At 39.6% G+C, this 19503-nt stretch overlaps 1 protein-coding gene across 1 annotated transcript in view; it reads left to right on the top strand.

The window, feature by feature from the left end:
• The window catches only part of DYTN (dystrotelin), a 73937-nt gene that overhangs the window by 45426 nt on the left and 9008 nt on the right, over positions 1-19503 (top strand). Inside the window, 3 exon segments of the mRNA XM_069573765.1 lie at positions 11560-11719; positions 13874-14304; positions 14306-14376. Of these exon segments, the coding sequence (XP_069429866.1) occupies positions 11560-11719; positions 13874-14304; positions 14306-14376 (662 nt within the window).

Here is a 19503-nt window from a genome sequence, read left to right as displayed (position 1 = left end):
CATGCAAAGTCAAGTGGGTCTTAGGAAGCATCACTATGAACAAAGCTAGTGTAGGTGATGGCATTCCAGTTGAGCTATTTCAAATCCTAAAAGATGATGCTATGAAAGTGCTGCACTCAATATGCCAGCAAACTTGGAAAATTCAGCAGTGGCCACAGGACTGGAAAAGATCAGTTTTCATTCCAATCCCAAAGAAAGGCAAAGCCAAAGAATGCTCAAACTACTGCACAATTGCACTCATCTCACATGCTAGTAAAGTAATGCTCAAAATTCTACAAACCAGGCTTCAACAGTAGGTGAACCATGAACTTCCAGATGTTCAAGATGGATTTAGAAAAGGCAGAGGAACCAAAGATCAAATTGCCAACATCCGCTGGATAATTGAAAAAGCAAGAGAGTTCCAGAAAAACATCTACTTCTGCTTTATTGACTATGCCAAAATCTTTGACTGTGTGGATCACAACAAACTGTGGAAAATTCTGAAAGAGGTGGGAATACCAGACCACCTGACCTGCCTCCTGAAAAATCTCTATGCAGGTTAAGAAGCAACAGTTAGAACTGGACATGGAACAACAGACTGGTTCCAAATTGGGAAAGGAGTAAGTCAAGGCTGTATGTTGTCGCCCTGCTTTTTTAACTTATATGCAGAGTACATTAAGAGAAATGCTGAACTGGATGAAGCACAAGCTGAATTGAAGATTGCCGGGAGAAACATCAAAAATCTCAGATATGCAGATGATACCACCCTTATGGCAGAAAGTGAAGGCAAACTCAAGAGCCCCTTGATGAAAGTGAAAGAGGAGAGTGAAAAAGGTGGCTTAAAACTCAACATTCAGAAAATGAAGATCATGGCATCTGGTCCCATCACTTCATGGCAAATAGATGGGGAAACAGTGGAAACAGTGGCTGACTTTATCCTTTGGGGCTCCAAAATCACTGCAGATGGTAACTGCAGCCATGAAATTACAGACGCTCTGCTTCTCTGGTGGCTCAGAGGTTAAAGCGTCTGCCTGCAATTCGGGAGACCTGGGTTCGATCCCTGGGTTGGAAAGATCCTCTGGAGAAGGAAATGGCAACCCACTCCAGTATTTTTGCCCAGAGAATCCCATGGACAGAGGAGCCTGGTGGGCCACAATCCATGGGGTCGCAAAGAATCGGACACGACTGAGCCACTTCACTTTCACTTTCACTCCTTGGAAGGAAAATTATGAACAACCTAGACAGCTTATTAAAAAGCAGAAACATTACTTTGTCAACAAAGGTCCATTTAGTAAAGCTATGGTTTTTCCAGTAGTCATATATGGATCTGAGAGGTGGACTGTAACAAAGAAAGCTGAGCACCGAAGAACTGATGCTTTTGAACTGTGGTGTTGGAGAAGACTATTGAGAGTCCTTGGACTGCAAGAGATCCAACCAGTCCATCTTAAAGGAAATCAGTCCTGAATATCCATTGGAAGGACTGATGCTAAAGCTGAAACTCCAGTGCTTTGACCACCTGATGAGAAGAACTGACTCACTGGAAAAGACCCTGATGCTGGAAAAGATTGAAGATGGGAGGATAAGGGGATGACAGAGGATGAGGTGGTTGGATGGTATCACTAATTCGGTGGACATGTGTTCGAGTAAACTCTGGGAGTTGGTGATGGACAGGGAGGCCTGGCATGCTGCAGTCCATGAGGTTGCAAAGAGTCAGACAGAACTGAACGACTGAACTGAAAGCATCTAGAGTGTGATGAGACAGGTTAGACAGAAGCCACTGCGTTAGACAGAAAAAATCAGAATAGTGGACTGTGGTCCAGACCTTTCGTTTCTTCTCCAGGCAGAAGCTGAATTGTTCTTGTATTGTTGTTCAATCATTGTATCTTGGTGGGAAGGAGATCCAGGGCTTCCTTTCCCACCATCTTGATAGCATCGCTCTTATTTTAAAAGTGTTTCTGTTGTTCAGTCGCTCAGTCGTGTCTGACTCTTTCCAACCCCGTGGACTGCAGCACACCAGGCTTCCCTGTCCTTCACCATCTCTCGGAGCCTGCTCAAACTCATGTCCATTGAATCAGGACTGTTATTTACAATTATTCTTCTAGGAAAACTTTAAAATCATTTGTAGGTTGCCAAATTAGTCTGTTAGTATTTCATTTAGATTTGCATTAAACCTATATATTGTTTTAGGAATATCTGTCATCTTTGTGGTGTTAAGGTCTCTACTTTTTTCAGCTCTTTTTCTAGCTCCTCAGTAAAAGGTTATATGTAGCTTACTTCTTATCATTCTGAGTTTCTCACTGGGGACACCCTGGGTATCACATATTTGTTGCTATTGTGAATAAAGGTTTTTCTAATTTTACCTTTTTTTGTAATTAGATTGATGATGGTTATGGATTTCTGAATCGTTATCTTGTAAAGAAAAGCCTTTCTAAACGTTTGGTAATTTCAAATATTGCTTTAGCTTGAACCTCTTGCTTCTAGGTAGGCAATCAAAAGGTTTGTTTCAGTCTCTTTCTTTCTAGTATCTAAACCTCTCATTTCTCTTTCATGTCTTCATTCCTGAGAGGCTCTAGATCTTTTACAACAAAATTGAGTAATGCAAGAGATGATGAGGCTTGTATCAGATGATCTTAAATTGGGTCAGCTTTAATGGGGCATTTTTCTAGTATTTCTTCATTAAATACTATGGTGTTAGTTGTCTGTTTGAGATTCTTTCTGGCATGGGGAAAGTCACTTTCTTTTTCTTTTTTAAGAAGCTTTTTGGGGGTATGCAGTCAGAATTGATTTTGAATTTATTTGTTTTATATCCCATGTTTTCTCTTCTTGGAAGCATTGCACTAATAGCGTCCCTGATAGTAAATATTCCTGGGATTGTGGGGACTAAAAGCTAAACTTGTTTATAGTGACTTATTCTCTAACTACACTTTAGATTTTATTTGCTCATTTTTTATTTAGAATTGCATTATTTATGAATCAGAATAGTCTCTCTCTCTCACTATGATTTTTGTTGGTTTTGAGCATTTGAGACTCGGTAGCTACACATAAGCAACTAGTTATTATTCATCTTAACAATTTATCTAACATAAGGACCATTTATTTATTTAGACCAGGTTCAAGAATAAAAGCTTAAGACATGGGAACCTTTATAATTTGATAAAATTTTCAGTTCACAGTTCAAGAGTTAAACAGACACAGTTCAACAAAACCCTAGGACTTTGGAATCTTTATAATATTTAGATAAATTTTTCTGTTTCTTCAAGCTTAATAATCTCTTCATACTTTCTTCAGTTAACTTTGATAATTTAACTTTCTTGAAAAAATTATCTGCATCACCATTTTCAATTTTAATTAAGAAAGATATTTTAAACTTATCATTTCATTCATTTTTTAAATCTTCAAATTTCTTTTAATTCAACTCAAATATTCTCAGCTTTTACCCCAAGAGAATAAAGTGGCATTTGTATCAGAAGGATCAAACTAAATATGTTAAGAAAACTTGTAATACTCTCAAAATACAAAACTGCATATCTGTCTTTGGCCTATTTAATACACTTAATTGCATAGCTTTTCCTGAAGATAATAGATGAGGTTAATCTGATGTTCACAGGATCAAGTACATCATAACTTTTCTATCCATTAAGAACTATTAATTAATGGCAACAGTGGTACATGCAATTAATTACAGTATAATTTGTATTGCCCATTTGCAGCATTTTTAGAAGACTGCATAGTGACATCCTTAAGGAGATACAAACCTATCCTCATTTACATGTAGCTGAGGAACATGAATTTTCTCTTACCTGTTGCCCCCTAAAGAGTGTGCAGTTCCAACCCCAACACATGCTACCTCTGATGTACAACTGTCTTGTTCACTGCCTTAGTAGATAAAGTTTAACTTTGAGAGGACTCTGCCTATTCAATTTTGATATCTTTAAATTACTCCAGGGTCCATAGATAATAAGTCTCCTCCCAAAACTTCAAAATAAGCTTACATACAGACAAAGCTTTCTTCTGCCAACAATTCCTTAATTTGACAACTCAGTATTCTAAGATTCTATGTATTATAATTTAAAAGTCGGGGAAGGGGGGAAATTAGTTCATCTGTACATAAAATGTTCAGGAATTTTCAAAGGGAAGAGTTGAGAAGGAAAGTAAAAGAAACATAAGAGAGTGGAAACTTAAAAAAGCAAAATCCCAGTGAAATATTTTTCATCAAAGGGATTAGAAATGCTTCCTGTGTTTTTTAAGCGTACATTCTGCAACTGCTTTATCATGTTTTCAATCAATTGTTGATTTGCCCTCCCATGTGTAACTCCACTTGTAGGCGTTCCTTTCATCATCGTAATCAGTACAGTCAGACCCTAAGGAAGGTCTTCAAAATATGATCATCTGTGATGTTTTTCAATCAAAGAGAAATTAGAGTTCCCATATTGCAGTAGAAGTGAGAGTGGAGAGTAAGCCTTGTGACCACCCAGGAATGGGCTGTGCAGCTGCCTCTGGGTGATGGTCTTTCAGGTCTGTGTGTGTTTTCATCAGCAGCTCAGGCAGCTGAGCCCCTCAGACTACCTCACTGCACACCCAAGGCTGGCTGGAGTGCCTGCAGAGAGCTCCACTTTCTGCTTTGAATAAAAGAGGAAGAAAAGTCATTTTCACAAAGCAGTATGTTTCACTTTATAAACTTTTATCTTTTTTTAATTGGAGCATAATTGCTTTACAATGTTTTGTTGGTTTCTGCTGTACAATGGAGTAAATCAGTTATATGTATACATAAATCTCCTCCCTCTAAAGCCTCCCTCCCACCCCTGCCCCCATCTTACCCCTCCAGGTCATCTCAGAGCACTGAGCTGAGCTCTCTGTGCTATACAGCAGCTTCTCACTAGCTATCTCTTTTATACATGGTAGTGTATATATCTGGAGAAGGGAATGGCAACCCACTCCAGTATTTTTGTCTGGAGAATTCCATGGACAGAGAAGCCTGGTGGACTACAGTCCATAGGGTCGCAGAGAGTCTGACGTGACCGAACACTAACACTTTCACTTTTCAGTGTATATGTATCAATCTTACTCTCCCAATTCATCTTGCCCACTAACCCACTGTGTCCACACATCCCGTTCTCTACATCTGCACCTCTATTCCTGCCCTGAAAACATTTAAAATTATACAAATAAGACTTGCCTTATATTTTAAAACAGTTAAAATATTACAGATAAGGGTAAAGTCCTTTTCAGCCATAATTCCCTGCCCAAATCTGGTCTCTAGTTTTCTAGAGGTTATCAATTTGGGGTATATCTTTCAGACTTTATACTACACATACAACTATTCAAATATTCATGTGTGTGTGTGTGTGCCCAAAGGGGACAAATGGCTATTATCTATTAAACTTAGAATCTGGGGTAAAAAAACTTAAAGCCTGGAACTTGCACATATATGCACAAGAAGATATGAACCTCTTTATTCACTGCAACACTGCTTATTAATTCTGAAAAGCTGGAAACAGCCTAATATCCTTCTATTGCAAATGACTAAATAAGTCATGATACCTGTTCTCTGGATATACCACGATACATCCAATATGTGCTAACCTTTAATGCTTCTCAGTTGCAGAACGGTATGCATCATATGATAACATTGATATTAATGATGTAGATTTCACTGATTCACTGTGACCTATGCTAGGCATGTAGAAATTGTTTGAATATTTGAATGAAAAGGTAGATAGACACGAGTCACTCAGAAGGGCCACAGAGAGCCAGTACCCAACCAGAGAATGTGACTTCAAGTCTGTAGCTCACTTTTTTCCCCTGCCCCACCCTCTTTCTCTTGTTCTATGGAAGAACATTCCCCAGGTGCCCAGTCCCTCTTCAGATTATCTGTAGGGAGGAGAGAAGGTCACAGAGTATAGCTGCCTATCAATGTAGAATAATGAAATCTAATCTCCCATCCAGACCTGTTGACTGGTACATGGTGCCCCAGGAGCCTGGGCCAGGCTGGGTCAGGTCAGGACTTGCTCTTAGGGTGCAGTTCAGGAAGCAACTTAGTTTGGTGAGAAAATTCTGTATGAGAACTGAGCTGATGATTATTAACTCAAAGAGACTCAGTGAATGCAAAGAGAAATGATGAATCTCAGTGCACATGAAATGGAAAGATAAGAAACTTTCAGTAGGAGGTACAAGTGAAAGATTTCTTGAGCCAAGAGAAATAAAATAATCCAGCTGCTTTTTGCAGATGCCTTTGGGGAAGATATTCTGGGCAGCAACAAAACTCAGGCAAAAGACTATTGTGACTTATTTTTAAAACCTAAAAATTTTACTCATGTTTGTATATCTTTAAAGAAAAGTGCCTCATGTAAAACTGAGATAATGTGGTTGCGCTTTGAGCATACAAACACTCGCCACTTTTTGAAAAAGAAAAATATTGAAATATCATTATCATGTTATTATGAATTTTTAGGAATATTGATTAAATTCAAATCAAAGACTTATTTTCTCTATTTCTTGCTTCTCTAGACCATACTCAGCATTAGGAATGAACTGTGGAGTACCCACGAATCCATTAATGCTCTCCATAGAGACAGAAGGTAGGAACCACATGTATGTGGACAAATACTAACAGCAGAGACACATCAGTAGCATTACACTTTGCTTTTATAGAAAAAAATTTTGCAAAGTTTTTAGTGCATTGCTTCTAATCTGGAAACAGTCCTTAAATGGAGAAATCCTGTGATTCCATATGAAAGTAACGGGGAGATTTGAGTGGTTAAGCATAACAAAAACCATTCGGATAGTTAGATTAAGTTTTAGGTTTTAATTTATTTTATTCCTTGAAATTTGCTTAAGCATTTTCAGAGAGGTATTCTGTGTGTCTCCTGTGTGTCTTACCTGCTTCTATAGAAATCAGTATCCCTTCTCTAGCAGCATCTTTCTCGAAGATTTATTAGGTTGGTTGGAAACTGTTTACCATCTTAGTGTGTCTCAAAGGCAGATCATTCTTGGAGTCCCTGTATCCTGTTGTCATTCCTTTAGAAGACAGAATTCCTGGCCCTCAATAGGAAGGACCCCTGAGGGAAGATCTCTGTTTGCAGGCACAATACTTAGTATCTAGTAGATGCTCAGTAAACTGATGTATAAATTTATGCTAATAAATATGTATTAAAATAAAATGCTGTCAATAAATCCATTGAGCATTTAATATAGCTTCATCATATATATACCCATATATACATAATGAGATGTGCTTCATAATATAAAAATATGATAGATAAGGAGCATTTAAAAATTCTATAATAATTCATTAAAAGAAGCTTAACCACACTTTTAAAAATAATTTAATGTTAAAAACAAAGTTGATCTTTTTTATCTTTTTCGTGATGTCAGTTCAGTTCAGTTCAGTCGCTCAATCATGTCTGACTCTTTGTGACCCCATGGACTGCAGCATGCCAGACCTCCCTGTCCGTCACCAACTCCTAGAGCTTGCTCAAACTCGTGTCCATCGAGTCAGTGATGCCATCTCATCCTCTGTTGTCCCCTTCTCCCGCCTCTAATTTTTCTCAGCCTCAGGGTCTTTTCAAATGAGTCAGTTCTTCTCATCAGGTGGCCAAAATATTGGAATTTCAGTTTCAGCATCAGTCCTTCCAATGAACACTGAGGACTGATTTCCTTTAGGATGGACTGGTTGGATCTCCTTGCAATCCAATGGACTCTCAAGAGTCTTCTCCAACATTGCAGCTCAAAAGCATCAATTCTTCAGTGCTCAGCTTTCTTTACAGTCCAACTCTCACATCCATACATGACTGCTGGAAAAACCATAGTTTTGACTAGGTGGACCTTTGTTGGCAAAGGAATGTCTCTGCTTTTTAATATGCTATCTAGGTGGGTTATAGCTTTTCTTCCAAGGAGCAAGTGTCTTTTAATTTCATGGCTGCAGTCACCATCTGCAGTGATTTGGGAGCCCAAGAAAATAAAGTCTCTCACTGGTTCCATTGCTTCCCCATCTACTTGCCATGAAGTGATGGGACCAGATGCCATGATCTTAGTTTTCTGAATGTTGAGTTTCAAACTACCTTTTTCACTCTCCTCTTTCACTTTCATCAAGAAGCTCTTTAGTTCTTCACTTTCTGTCATAAGGGTGACATCATCTGCATATCTGACATTATTGATATTTCTCCCGGCAATCTTGATTCCAGCTTGTGCTTTATCCAGCCTGGCATTTCTCATGATGTACTCTGTATATAAGTTAAATAAGCAGGGTGACAATATGCAGTCTTGACATACTCCTTGCCCAATTTGGAACCAATCAGTTGTTCCATGTCCAGCTCTAACTGTTGCTTCTTGACCTGCATACAGATTTTTCAGGAGGCAGGTCAGGTGGTCTGGTATTCCCATCTCTTGAAGAATTTTCCACAGTTTGTTTTGATCCACACAGTCAAAGGTTTTGGCATAGTCAATAAAGCAGAAGTAGATGTTTTTCTGGAACTCTCTTGCTTTTTCAATGATCCAACGGATGTTGGCAATTTGATCTCTGGTTCCTCTGCCTTTTCTAAATCCAGCTTTAACATCTGGAAGATACAGAAAGTAAATTAGACATAAACTTAAGGAAAATAGTATAGAAATAAAAAGGCGTTTTTGAAACACAAAATGTAGAACTAAAAAGGAAACTTTGAAATTTATTTCTTAAAATAACTGAACCAAGAATTCTGTCTTAAAGAATGACAACAGGATACAGAAAATGCAAGGAATGATTTGTCCTTTGAAACACAGTAAGAGTATCTCAAGCTATTGTTTTAAGCTAAATGATTCCACTTTATATACTTCATGCCCACTAAATACACCTTTGGTCTCCTAGTAAAGTATTTATCAACACAAAGAATACCAGGGTGAACTTAACTAATGAGTAAAATCTATGTGAAGGCTTTATCTTTGTTCCTGTGTACACCATTGTGTTCATCAAAGGTTTGGATAAAATAGTAGAGAGCATACTTCGCAAATGTATGTGACTTGATAGAAAAGGCATAAATAATAAGTCAAAATAGAGTCTTAAATCTCTAAGATGCTGCAGTCTGGAATAATGGGGCAATTAATAAAGACTAAATTTTAAAAGATTAAATGTAAATCCTATAATTATAGGCCCAGGTTCACAGTAAATAGTATGGAAAGGCCTGAGATAATAGAGTCAACTGTAAGTTTAATAACAGCCCACATTGTGTCACTGATTATTTAAAAAGCAATGTAGTCTCAGGCTACATTACAAGAAAGAGTATTATTCAATTACTAGCTATCTATTTGTTACTCTCTACTAGGTGCTGATCAAGGAAAGTAACTATCACTACTCTGTACATGATTCATGTACCTTGTGAATATTTGTGTTCTGTTCGAAGGCCTCCTACACGGGAGATTCAAGCTCCTTAACTTCAGAAAGCAGAACTACATATAAAGATCTAATTTATAAAGACTGATTTCAGATCGTTTGAAAGGAATTCTTTCTCAAATAATCTGAACCATGTTAGCAGTGAATATTTGCCCAGAAATATGGGCACTAGGTAAATTATGTTCACCAGAAACTATGATAATTTCTCCATTGAAGTGAAGTCGTTCAGTCGTGTCTGACTCTTTGTGACCCCATGGACTGTAGCCTACTAGGCTTCTCAGTCCATGGGATTTTCCAGGCAAGAGTACTGGAGTGGGTTGCCATTTCTTTCTCCAGGGGATCTTCCCAACCCAGGGATCGAACCGGGGTCTCCCGCATTGGAGGCAGATGCTTTACCCACTGAGCCACCAGGGAAGCCCAATTAAAAAAAAAAAAAAACAGAGTCAGAAAAGAAATGCAGGCTTTCCCTGCTTTCACCTGGATTGTCAAAGATGAGAATGTGTGTCTATGAGCTGTTCAAACATGGTGGATGGGCCAGAAAGGAGGAAGGGGATGGCAGTAATGGGCAATACAGGAAAAAACGGATGTCATTACTGGTCATAACAAGCACAACACTCTACATATGGAAAATACTGTCTAGAGAAGCTTTTGGAGAATGTTTCTTTGCTGTCTGCTATATAAAATCTCTCAGCTGACTCTTTTCTGAAAAGTCCATCATAAAGATGTACTTGAAATTCTAATTACAATAAAAAATTTTAAAGTCAGACTCTTGTCCCACCTGTGTGGCCATCTGGAAGTTTGAGAGCCATCTTTTAGAGATGCCTGCTTTGGATATGAACCCCAGCTAAATTCCAAGACCTCTCCAATATCTGTGGCAATTAAAAATGTCAAAGGCTCTAACATTGAAAATGTTTGTTTTATTTCCTACCAGGGAGCCAATTTCCACAAATTCCACAAATAGAACAGTACTGGTCAAAGAATAAGACAGTACTTTAAAAAGCCAATTTTAGTTGTATACATACCTTGTAATAGGAACTGTTTTAGGCCTGGGTTTGAGGATATGACAAGAAATAAAATAGAAAAAAAAGTTGCCAGAATAAAGACACAATAAGTAATTATTAAGTAACAGAATAAGTAAAATACGAGTGAAGTAACAAGGAAAGCAGGTAGTGTGTCATAAAAGTGACTATCCAGAAGTCTGAAGGCTCCAGACTGAGTCAAAATCTAGGATTGTGTCATGTTCTGTAGCAATTAGATGTGGCAAAAATCCACGGACACAAGGAGATGGGAAGGACTGGGGAAGGAGATGGGAGATGATGGAGGTGAGGTTGGGAGTTCTGGTTTGCAGTTTCAAGTAGAGCAGTGAGGGAGAGCCTCACTGAGGGTATGATGGTGAGTGGAGGCTTAAAGATGATGAGATGAGCAAAAACCTAGGGGAAGGAGGATTCCAAACAGAGGGGCCCAAAAGAGCCAACTCTGAGGGGAGGTCAAGCAGTTGCCAAGAGCTCTGTGTGACTGAAGGACAGTCAGTGAGCAGGAGAAATTAGAGATGAGGTCAGGAGGGAAGGGAAATCCTGGCCATCTTATCAAGTTTCGTCTGCCTCTGTAAGGACTTCGGTTTATTCTAAATAAAGAGGGGGAAACACTGGAGGACTTTGAGCAGGGGAGTAACATGACCTCCCTCATGTTATGGAAGAATTACTCTGACTACTTGATTCATTCTGAAACCAATGAACAACTAGGCTAGACTTAGGATGAGAAGCCAAGACAGACCCAGAATTCACAAACTGCATGATTGTTCCCTCCCTTGTGGTCTTAGTCAGATGTTAGGTATTTAGCCATGACATGCATGCCGTCATTCTAAATGGAGTATTTATGGACAGAAGGGTGATGAATAAAGTCAGTATTCACATTTAAGGAGCTGCTGAAGGTATGCTGTCAAGGTAGTCCATAACAAGCATGATGAGTTTCTGAAAACACCTCTAAAAACACTGAAATTCTTGGAAGAATTGTGTGTATAGTAGACATGAGAAACAGCTGTACAGGGTGAACAGGTTAAAGCAGGACTAATGAATGTTAGGTGTTATTTAGTCAAGTCCAGGGTTCTCCAGCTCCTTCTCCCACAGAGAGGACCTGGAGTACATTTCCCTAGGGCTATTGCATCTTGCTATACTGATCTTGCCCTTCCAAGTCACTCAGACCTGTCCTTTTTGCAGGCTCCTTAAAAAGCAGTTAAACTGACCCAAAGACAAGTTGCAAGCCATATACGCCTGCCAGGAAGAAAAAAGTTGCAGGTATGATACAAAGATATACGAACTCATAATCAATCGGGACAGTCTGTGGACCAAGCGGCAGCTAATGGGACAGGATCTACAGGTAGAGAATGTGGGAGACACTAGCCATCTGGATCGTCTGGAGGTCTGACCTAGAATCCTTGGGCTGAGGGTGGGCTGCAGCCTGAGGCTCTTGCACCTCACTCTGATCAGCCTCCTCCCTTTCCCACTTTTCTCCATACCCTAATCAACTCCCCCTTTCATCAGTCAGATGATATCTTCCACTTTTCTGAAGGTGGTGCCATTGGGAGAGAACAGCATGGGTACCATTTACTAACAGTAGACTTGGGGCAGAGAGGTACTTTATAGCATTGATTCTTAAACCTTTAGTCTCAGCACCCCTTTTAGATTTTTACAATTTTTTGAGGGTCCTAGAGAGCTTTTGTGGGTTATATCTATTGCTATCTACCCTAATCAGAATTAAGACTGATAAGTAAAATGGTTTTAAAATAAGTTTAACCAATTTGAAAATGAAAATAATAAGCCTATTATATAATGTAATGTTTTAAACAGTAATTATATATTCTTGTGTTTGTGTGTGTGTTAGTTGCTCAGTCGTGTCTGACTCTTTGCAGCCCCATGGACTATAGTCCACCAGGCTCCCCTGTCCATGGAATTCTCCAGGCAAGAATACTGGAGTGGGTAGCCATGCCCTCCTCCAGGGGATCTTCCCAACCCAGGAATTGAACCCAGGTCTCCTGCATTGCAGGTGGTTCTTTACCATCTGAGCCACCAGGGAAGCCCATATATTCTTAAATATGTATTTAATTAGGAGACTGGCATTGTTTTATGTTTTTTTACAAATCTATTTAATGTCTGGCTTCACAAAGACAGCTGAATTTTTCCTGCTTCAGCATTCAGTCTGTTGCAAGATGTTTTGGCTGAAGTATGTGAAGAAATCTGGCCTCCCACAGATTTGCAGATGAAAAAGAAAGAAGCATTTTAGTAGCCTTTTAAGATAATTGGAGATCTTCCTTGATGCCAGATCAAAACATAATAAATGATTGTTTCATAAGAGAATGGTTGCAGTATTGAATCTTAAACCACATGTCTTTTACACTCTGTTTCATTAAGACGCAATATTCTGTTGTGCTTTTTGAATGAATCTTCTATCTAGCCATGATTTTGTACCATCATACATTGGTCAGTTGGAAACTTACCAAACTATGCTGAACTTCCTAATGCTCATCCATTTCATTATGAAAGATTTAAAAAATCATATTCATTAATATTACCATGAATCTTGTCAGAAAAGTCGTTAGGGATTGGAATGGAGACAAGCTCATGTTAGTGAATGAAAGTTTTCCAAAATTCTAATGTTTGCTTAAAAGCTCAGCTCTTAAAACTGTCCTCAGAGAGCATTGTTTTCCTTACTGTAATAGTCCCACTTAATTCATTTTTGAAAAGGATGTTTGCCAAATACCAAAGCCTAATTCTTTTGCATAAGAGACAATTTTTATATTTCAGTAAACATCAGAAATGTTTTATGCATACATCACATTTCATCACATACAATATTAAGGAGACATGTTACTGAGAAAAACAAGAATTTTTGCTACACGTTCAAGGATATTCTTTTTTTCTTTTTTATTGGAGTATAATTATATACAATGTTGTGTTCATTTCAAGTATACAACAAAGTGATTCAGTTATACATAAATACATATATTCCTTTTCAGATTCTTTTCCATAAAGGTTATTACAAGATATTGAATATAGTTCCCTATGCTATAGAAAGAGTCTCAGGGACCTCCAGGAGTCTGTGGACCACACTTAGAGACCTGCGCTTTATAGGCTGCACTTTCCTTAGATTTTATACCTATGGCTTATTTTGAAACCTATCTAAGTAGATCATTATGAACTTTTTATTGTAATATTTTTATCTATCAATCTAATATATCATGACATTTTCAGATATTCCTTTGATATTTTAGAACTTGAACTTTCAGAACCTAGAGTTTTCCAAAATTCCTTATGATTATTCCCTGTGATCTTTCTAGAATCTAAACTGTTCTAACTTTTGTAGACAGTTTTCGGGTGACATTGAATTAGTAGCATAAAATAAAATCGCTAGTAATGTAGAGACAAAAAAGAAAATATTGCATTAAAATTTCCTATTGAAATTTTGAAATTTAACACATAATGAAAAAGTAAGAAAAATGTTAATTTCATCATAAATAAAATGTTCTTTACCCAGGCAATGTTACAGCCCCTCCATCCTTCATCTTTTTCCTGGCAAAATGTGATTGCCAAGGGTGACCATCGAAAGGGTGAAGAAAGATTTCAGAAAAGGGGAGGAGATTCTCCCCAGATCAAGGGTTCCACTGAGGACAGTTCACAGCAGGAAACACTTCCTAGGTCCGCTGTGATTAACGGAAGCCACCGAGGTCCAGCAAGTGCAAAACATGCTCTACCAAACTCAGAATTATCAGAGGCCACCTCAAAGCCGAGGCCAGTGCAAAGCCCCAGAGCACAAAGCCGAGCACAGAAGACCTCAAAGGAGACCTCTAGCGCCCTGCCCAGTTAAGGACGGCTGCAGGACATCCCCAAAATTCCTCTTGTTGAAATGACCAGTCTTGCTCTGGCACCAGGGGAAAGGAAAGGGGCAATGAACATCCAGGAGGGGAAGGGAGCTAGAGGGAGAGTTGCAAGAACTGCTGTCAAAACTCACAGACGCCTTCACTCCAGAAGTGCCTTCTGGTAAGATTCTCACAATCACTAGAGAGAGATAGTGATGGCCAGGGGGTCAAGCTGCCTTTTAAAACACTTCAGTCCATAATATTAGCCCAACAGCTGTAACTTATCTAGTGAGTAACCGAATTGTGAGTCTTTTTGGACATTAATAGCCTCTTTGATGGAGTAAGAAATGGCAACCCACTCCTGTATGCTTGCCTGGAGAATTCCACAGGTGGAGAAGCCTGATGGGCTCCAGTCCATGGGGTTGCAAACAGCTGGATACGACTGAGCAACTGAGAACACACGCACAACGTCTTTGAACTTGATTTCTAGTATTGCCTAATTGATAGTGTCATTGTGAGCCTTAGAGGTGATAAGCCATATGAGATTTTATTATAGCACCTGGCACATACCAAGAATTCAATAAATGGCTATTATTTTGTTGTGGCAATTGTCATTATCAATAGTACTAAAACATATATAACTGGGCAGCCTGATGTGACCCTTTTAAAATGAGAATAAGAATGATAGTCTTTCTCTGGATGATAATTGATGAATGTTTCTACAAGTAACACCATCATCATCACCCTTATAAGCTGTGCTTGTTGCTAAATCCAAGTGTTCTTTTTATTAATACTTCTTTATTATAGCTATTTCTTCTGTTTTGCAGTGACATTGTCTTATTTATAGAAGACTTTGTCTTCTTAATATATCTATATCTGTATTTCCATCCCTTTCTTTTTAAGATCTTTTATGTTGGAATGAGTCATCTAGAGACAAGCAATAAAACAAAGGTTAATATTCTCATATTTTTTGCATCAGAGAAGACTTTCCCCAAATATTTCTGAGTTGATGTATTAGCTTACTAGAACTGCCATAATGAAGAATCACAGATCGGGTGGATTAAACAATTAAATTTTTTCCCTCACACTTCTGGATGCTAGAAGCTGGAGATCAAGATATTAGCAGCATTGTTGTCTTCTAAGGCCTCTCTCCTGGGCTTGTCAATGACTGTCTTCCCCTTGTGTTTTCACACCATTTTCCTCCATGCATTCTCTATAATGGGCTTCCCAGGTGGCTCAGTAGTAAGGAAACTGCTGCCAATGCAGGAGACATGGGTTTGATCTCTGAGTCAGGAATATCCTTGGAGAACGGAATGGCAACCTGCTCCACTGTTCTTGCCTGGAAAACTCCATGAACAGAGGAGCCTGGTGAGCTATAGTCCCAGTCCATGGGATCCCAAAAAGAGTCAAACACAGCTTAGCGACAAAACAACAAAATGTCTCTATCCAAATTTCTTCTTTTGTATAAGTCCACTGCTCATACTGGGTTAGGATCCAGCCACATAAACTTCATTTAATTTAACTAACTCTTTAAAGACTCTAAATAGAAATATACTCATACTTGGAGATAGTGGAAGCAGGACTTCAGTGTAAGAATTTAGGAAGGGAAACCTGATAGCAATTGGTGAGCTGTAAGATGGGAACATGATAATGTCAGTTATACACTGAACTTGGTAGAGCCAAGTCGATGAAGTAATTACTGGCTAATTCTAAAAATCTACTGTGAAGAGAGCTGGAGTTATAATCAGGTATTAGAGAAAGTAAAATCACAAAAATGCCAGAAGAATGCTCAGACTGCCTGAGACAAAGACTAGATGAGAACTCCTTGTGCCTGATTCTTAGGCCAACACGAGTTTCCACCCACTTATTTCCATCTAAACATCACTGGGGTCATGATGAGTATTCTAAAATAAAGTCAATATCCACTAGACCTTTTTAGGAAGATTCCACATAAAAATGTGGTTTTTATTTTAGAAACTCATCTAGGATTTCACATACTCATCCCATTTTTATATTTTGTTTTTGTTTCTCCAATTGAATTTATGAAAGCTATTGATTTTTAAAATATTAAAAATACTGGGTTAGCCCTCACAAATGTGGTTCGTTTCAGATTCTTAACAGACTACATCTGCTGCACGTATTTGGGAGACAATATCCCAGCTCTGTATACTGGCGTCAGACGGTGGAGTAGAAGGACCTGTGCTCATCTTCTCGCAGCTGAGCAACCGTTGACTGGAGAATGTTGGATTTTGCCAAAAAAGATACCCCACGTCCAAGGGCAAAGGAGAAGCCCCAGCAAGATGGTTGGAGGGGCAAAATCACATTTAGAATCAAACCCCTTACCTTCCAGAGATGCTCAGAGGGCTCAAACAAACCTTGTGCCCACCAGGACCCAGAGACCCCACAGAGACTGAGCCAGAACTGTGTTTGAGTGTCTCCTGCAAAGTTACAGGTCAGCAGTGGACTGCCACAGGGGCAGGGGCTCTGGGTGCAGCAGACCTGGGTATGGCATAAGCCCTCTTTGAGGAGGTCATCGTTGACCCCACCACAGAGCCACCAGAACTTACACAGGAAACAGACTCTTGGAGGGAAAAACAGAACCTTGTATGCACCAGGACCCAGGAGAAAGGAGCAGTGACCCCACAAGAGACTGACCCAGACTTGCCCTTGAGTGTCCCGGAGTCTCCAGCAGAGGTGAGGTCAATGGTGGCCTGCTGCAGGGTCGGGGGCACTGAGTGTAGCAGTGCCTGCATGGGACCTTTTGAAGGAGGTTGCTGGATCATGGAAAAAGCAAGAGAGTTCCAGAAAAACATCTATTTCTGCTTTATTGACTATGCCAAAGCTTTTGACAGTGTGGATCACAATAAACTGTGGAAAATTCTGAAAGAGATGGGAATACCAGACCACCTAACCTGCCTCTTGAGAAATCTGTATGCAGGTCAGGAAGCAACAGTTTGAACTGGACATGGAACAACAGACTGGTTCCAAATAGGAAAAGGAGTACGTCAAGGCTGTATATTGTCACCCTGCTTATTTAACTTATATGCAGAGTACATCATGAGAAATGCTGGACTGGAAGAAACACAAGCTGGAATCAAGATTGCCGGGAGAAATATCAATAACCTCAGATATGTAGATGACACCACCTTTATGGCAGAAAGTGAAGAGGAACTAAAAAGCCTCTTGATGAAAGTGAAAGAGGAGAGCGAAAAAGTTGGCTTAAAGCTCAACATTCAGAAAACGAAGATCATGGCATCCAGTCCCATCACTCCATGGGAAATAGATGGGGAAACAGTAGAAACAGTGTCAGACTTTATTTTGGGGGGCTCCAAAATCACTGCAGATGGTGACTGCGGCCATGAAATTAAAAGACGCTTACTCCTTGGAAGAAAAGTTATGACCAACCTAGATAGCATATTCAAAAGCAGAGACATTACTTTGCCGACTAAGGTCCGTCTAGTCAAGGCTATGGTTTTTCCTGTGGTCATGTATGGATGTGAGAGTTGGACTGTGAAGAAGGCTGAGCGCTGAAGAATTGATGCTTTTGAACTGTGGTGTTGCAGAAGACTCTTGAGAGTTCCTTGGACTGCAAGGAAATCCAACCAGTCCATTCTAAAGGAGATCAACCCAGGGATTTCTTTGGAAGAAATGATGATAAAGCTGAAACTCCAGTACTTTGGCCATCTCATGCGAAGAGTTGACGCATTGGAGAAGACTTTGATGCTGGGAGGAATTGGGGGCAGGAGGCGAAGGGGACGACAGAGGATGAGATGGCTGGATGGCATCACTGACTCGATGGACGCGACTCTGAGTGAACTCCGGGAGTTGGTGATGGACAGGGAGGCCTGGCGTGCTGCGATTCATGGGGTCGCAAAGAGTCGGACACGACTGAGAGACTGAACTGAACTGAACTGAACTGCCATTATCTTCATTACCTCCACCATAGTTTGGCCTCGGGTCAAACAACAGAGAGGGAACCCAGCCCATCCATCCACAGAAAATTAGATTAAAGATTTACTGAGCATGGCCCATTAGAATAAGACCCAGCTTGCCCCTCAGTCAGTCTCTTTCATCAGGAAGCTTCCATAAGCCTCTTATCCTTATCCATCAGAGGGCAGACAGAAAGAAAACCACCACAGAAAACTAACCAAACTGCTCACACAGATCACAACCTTGTCTAACTCAATGAAATTATGAGCCATGCCATGTAGGGCTACCCAAGACGGACGGGTCATGGTGGAGAGTTCTGACAAAATGTGGTCCACTGGGGAAGGAATGGCAAACCCCTTAAGTTTTCTTACCTTGAGAACCCCATGAACAGCATGAAAAGGTGAAAAGATAGTGCACTGAAAGATGAACTCCCCAGGTCAGTAGGTGCCCAATATGCTACAGGAGATCAGTGGAGAAATAACTCCAGAAAGAATGAAGAGACGGAGCCAAAGCAAAAACAACACCCAGTTCTGGATGTGACTGGTGATGGAAGTAAAGTCCGATGCTGTGAAGAGCAATATTGCATAGGAACCCTGAATGTTAGGTCCATGAATCAAGGCTGATTGGAAGTGGTCAAACAGGAGATGGCAAGAGTGAACACTGACATTTCGAATCAACTAACTAAAATGGACTGGAATAAGTGAATTTAACTCAGATGACCATTATATCTACTACTGAGGGCAAGAATCTCTTAGAAGAAATGGAGTAGCTCTCATAGTCAACAAAAGAGTCTGAAATGCAGTACTTGGATGCAATCTCAAAAACGACAGAATAATCTCTGTTCATTTTCAAGCAAACCACTCAAGATCACAGTAATCCAAGTCTGTGCCCCAACCAGTAATGCTGAAGAAACTGAAGTTGAACAGTTCTATAAAGACCTACAAGACCTTCTAGAACTAACACCCAAAAAAGATGTCTTTTCATTATAGGGGACTGGAATGCAAAAGTAGGAAGTTAAGAGATACCGGGAGTAACAGGCAAATTTGGCCTTGGAGTACAAAACGAAGCAGGTCAAAGGCTAACAGAGTTTTGCCAAGAGAACGCACTGGTCATAACAAACATCGTCTTCCAACAACACAAGAGAAGACTCTACACATGGACATTACCAGATAGTCAATACTGAAATCAGATTGATTATATTCTTTGCAGGCAAAAAGGGAGAAGCTCTATACAGTTAGCAAAAAACAAACCAGGAGCTGACTGTGGCTCAGATCATGAACTCCTTATTGCCAAATTCAGACTTAAATTAAAGAAAGCAGGGAAAACCACTAGACCACTCAGGTATGACCTAAATCAAATCCCTTATGATTATACAGTG

The sequence above is a fragment of the Ovis canadensis genome, chromosome 2, assembly GCF_042477335.2.
Source record: "Ovis canadensis isolate MfBH-ARS-UI-01 breed Bighorn chromosome 2, ARS-UI_OviCan_v2, whole genome shotgun sequence".
NCBI lineage: Eukaryota > Metazoa > Chordata > Mammalia > Artiodactyla > Bovidae > Ovis > Ovis canadensis.
Note: the sequence above shows the minus strand (reverse complement) of the source record. Positions and strands in the feature narration are given on the sequence as shown.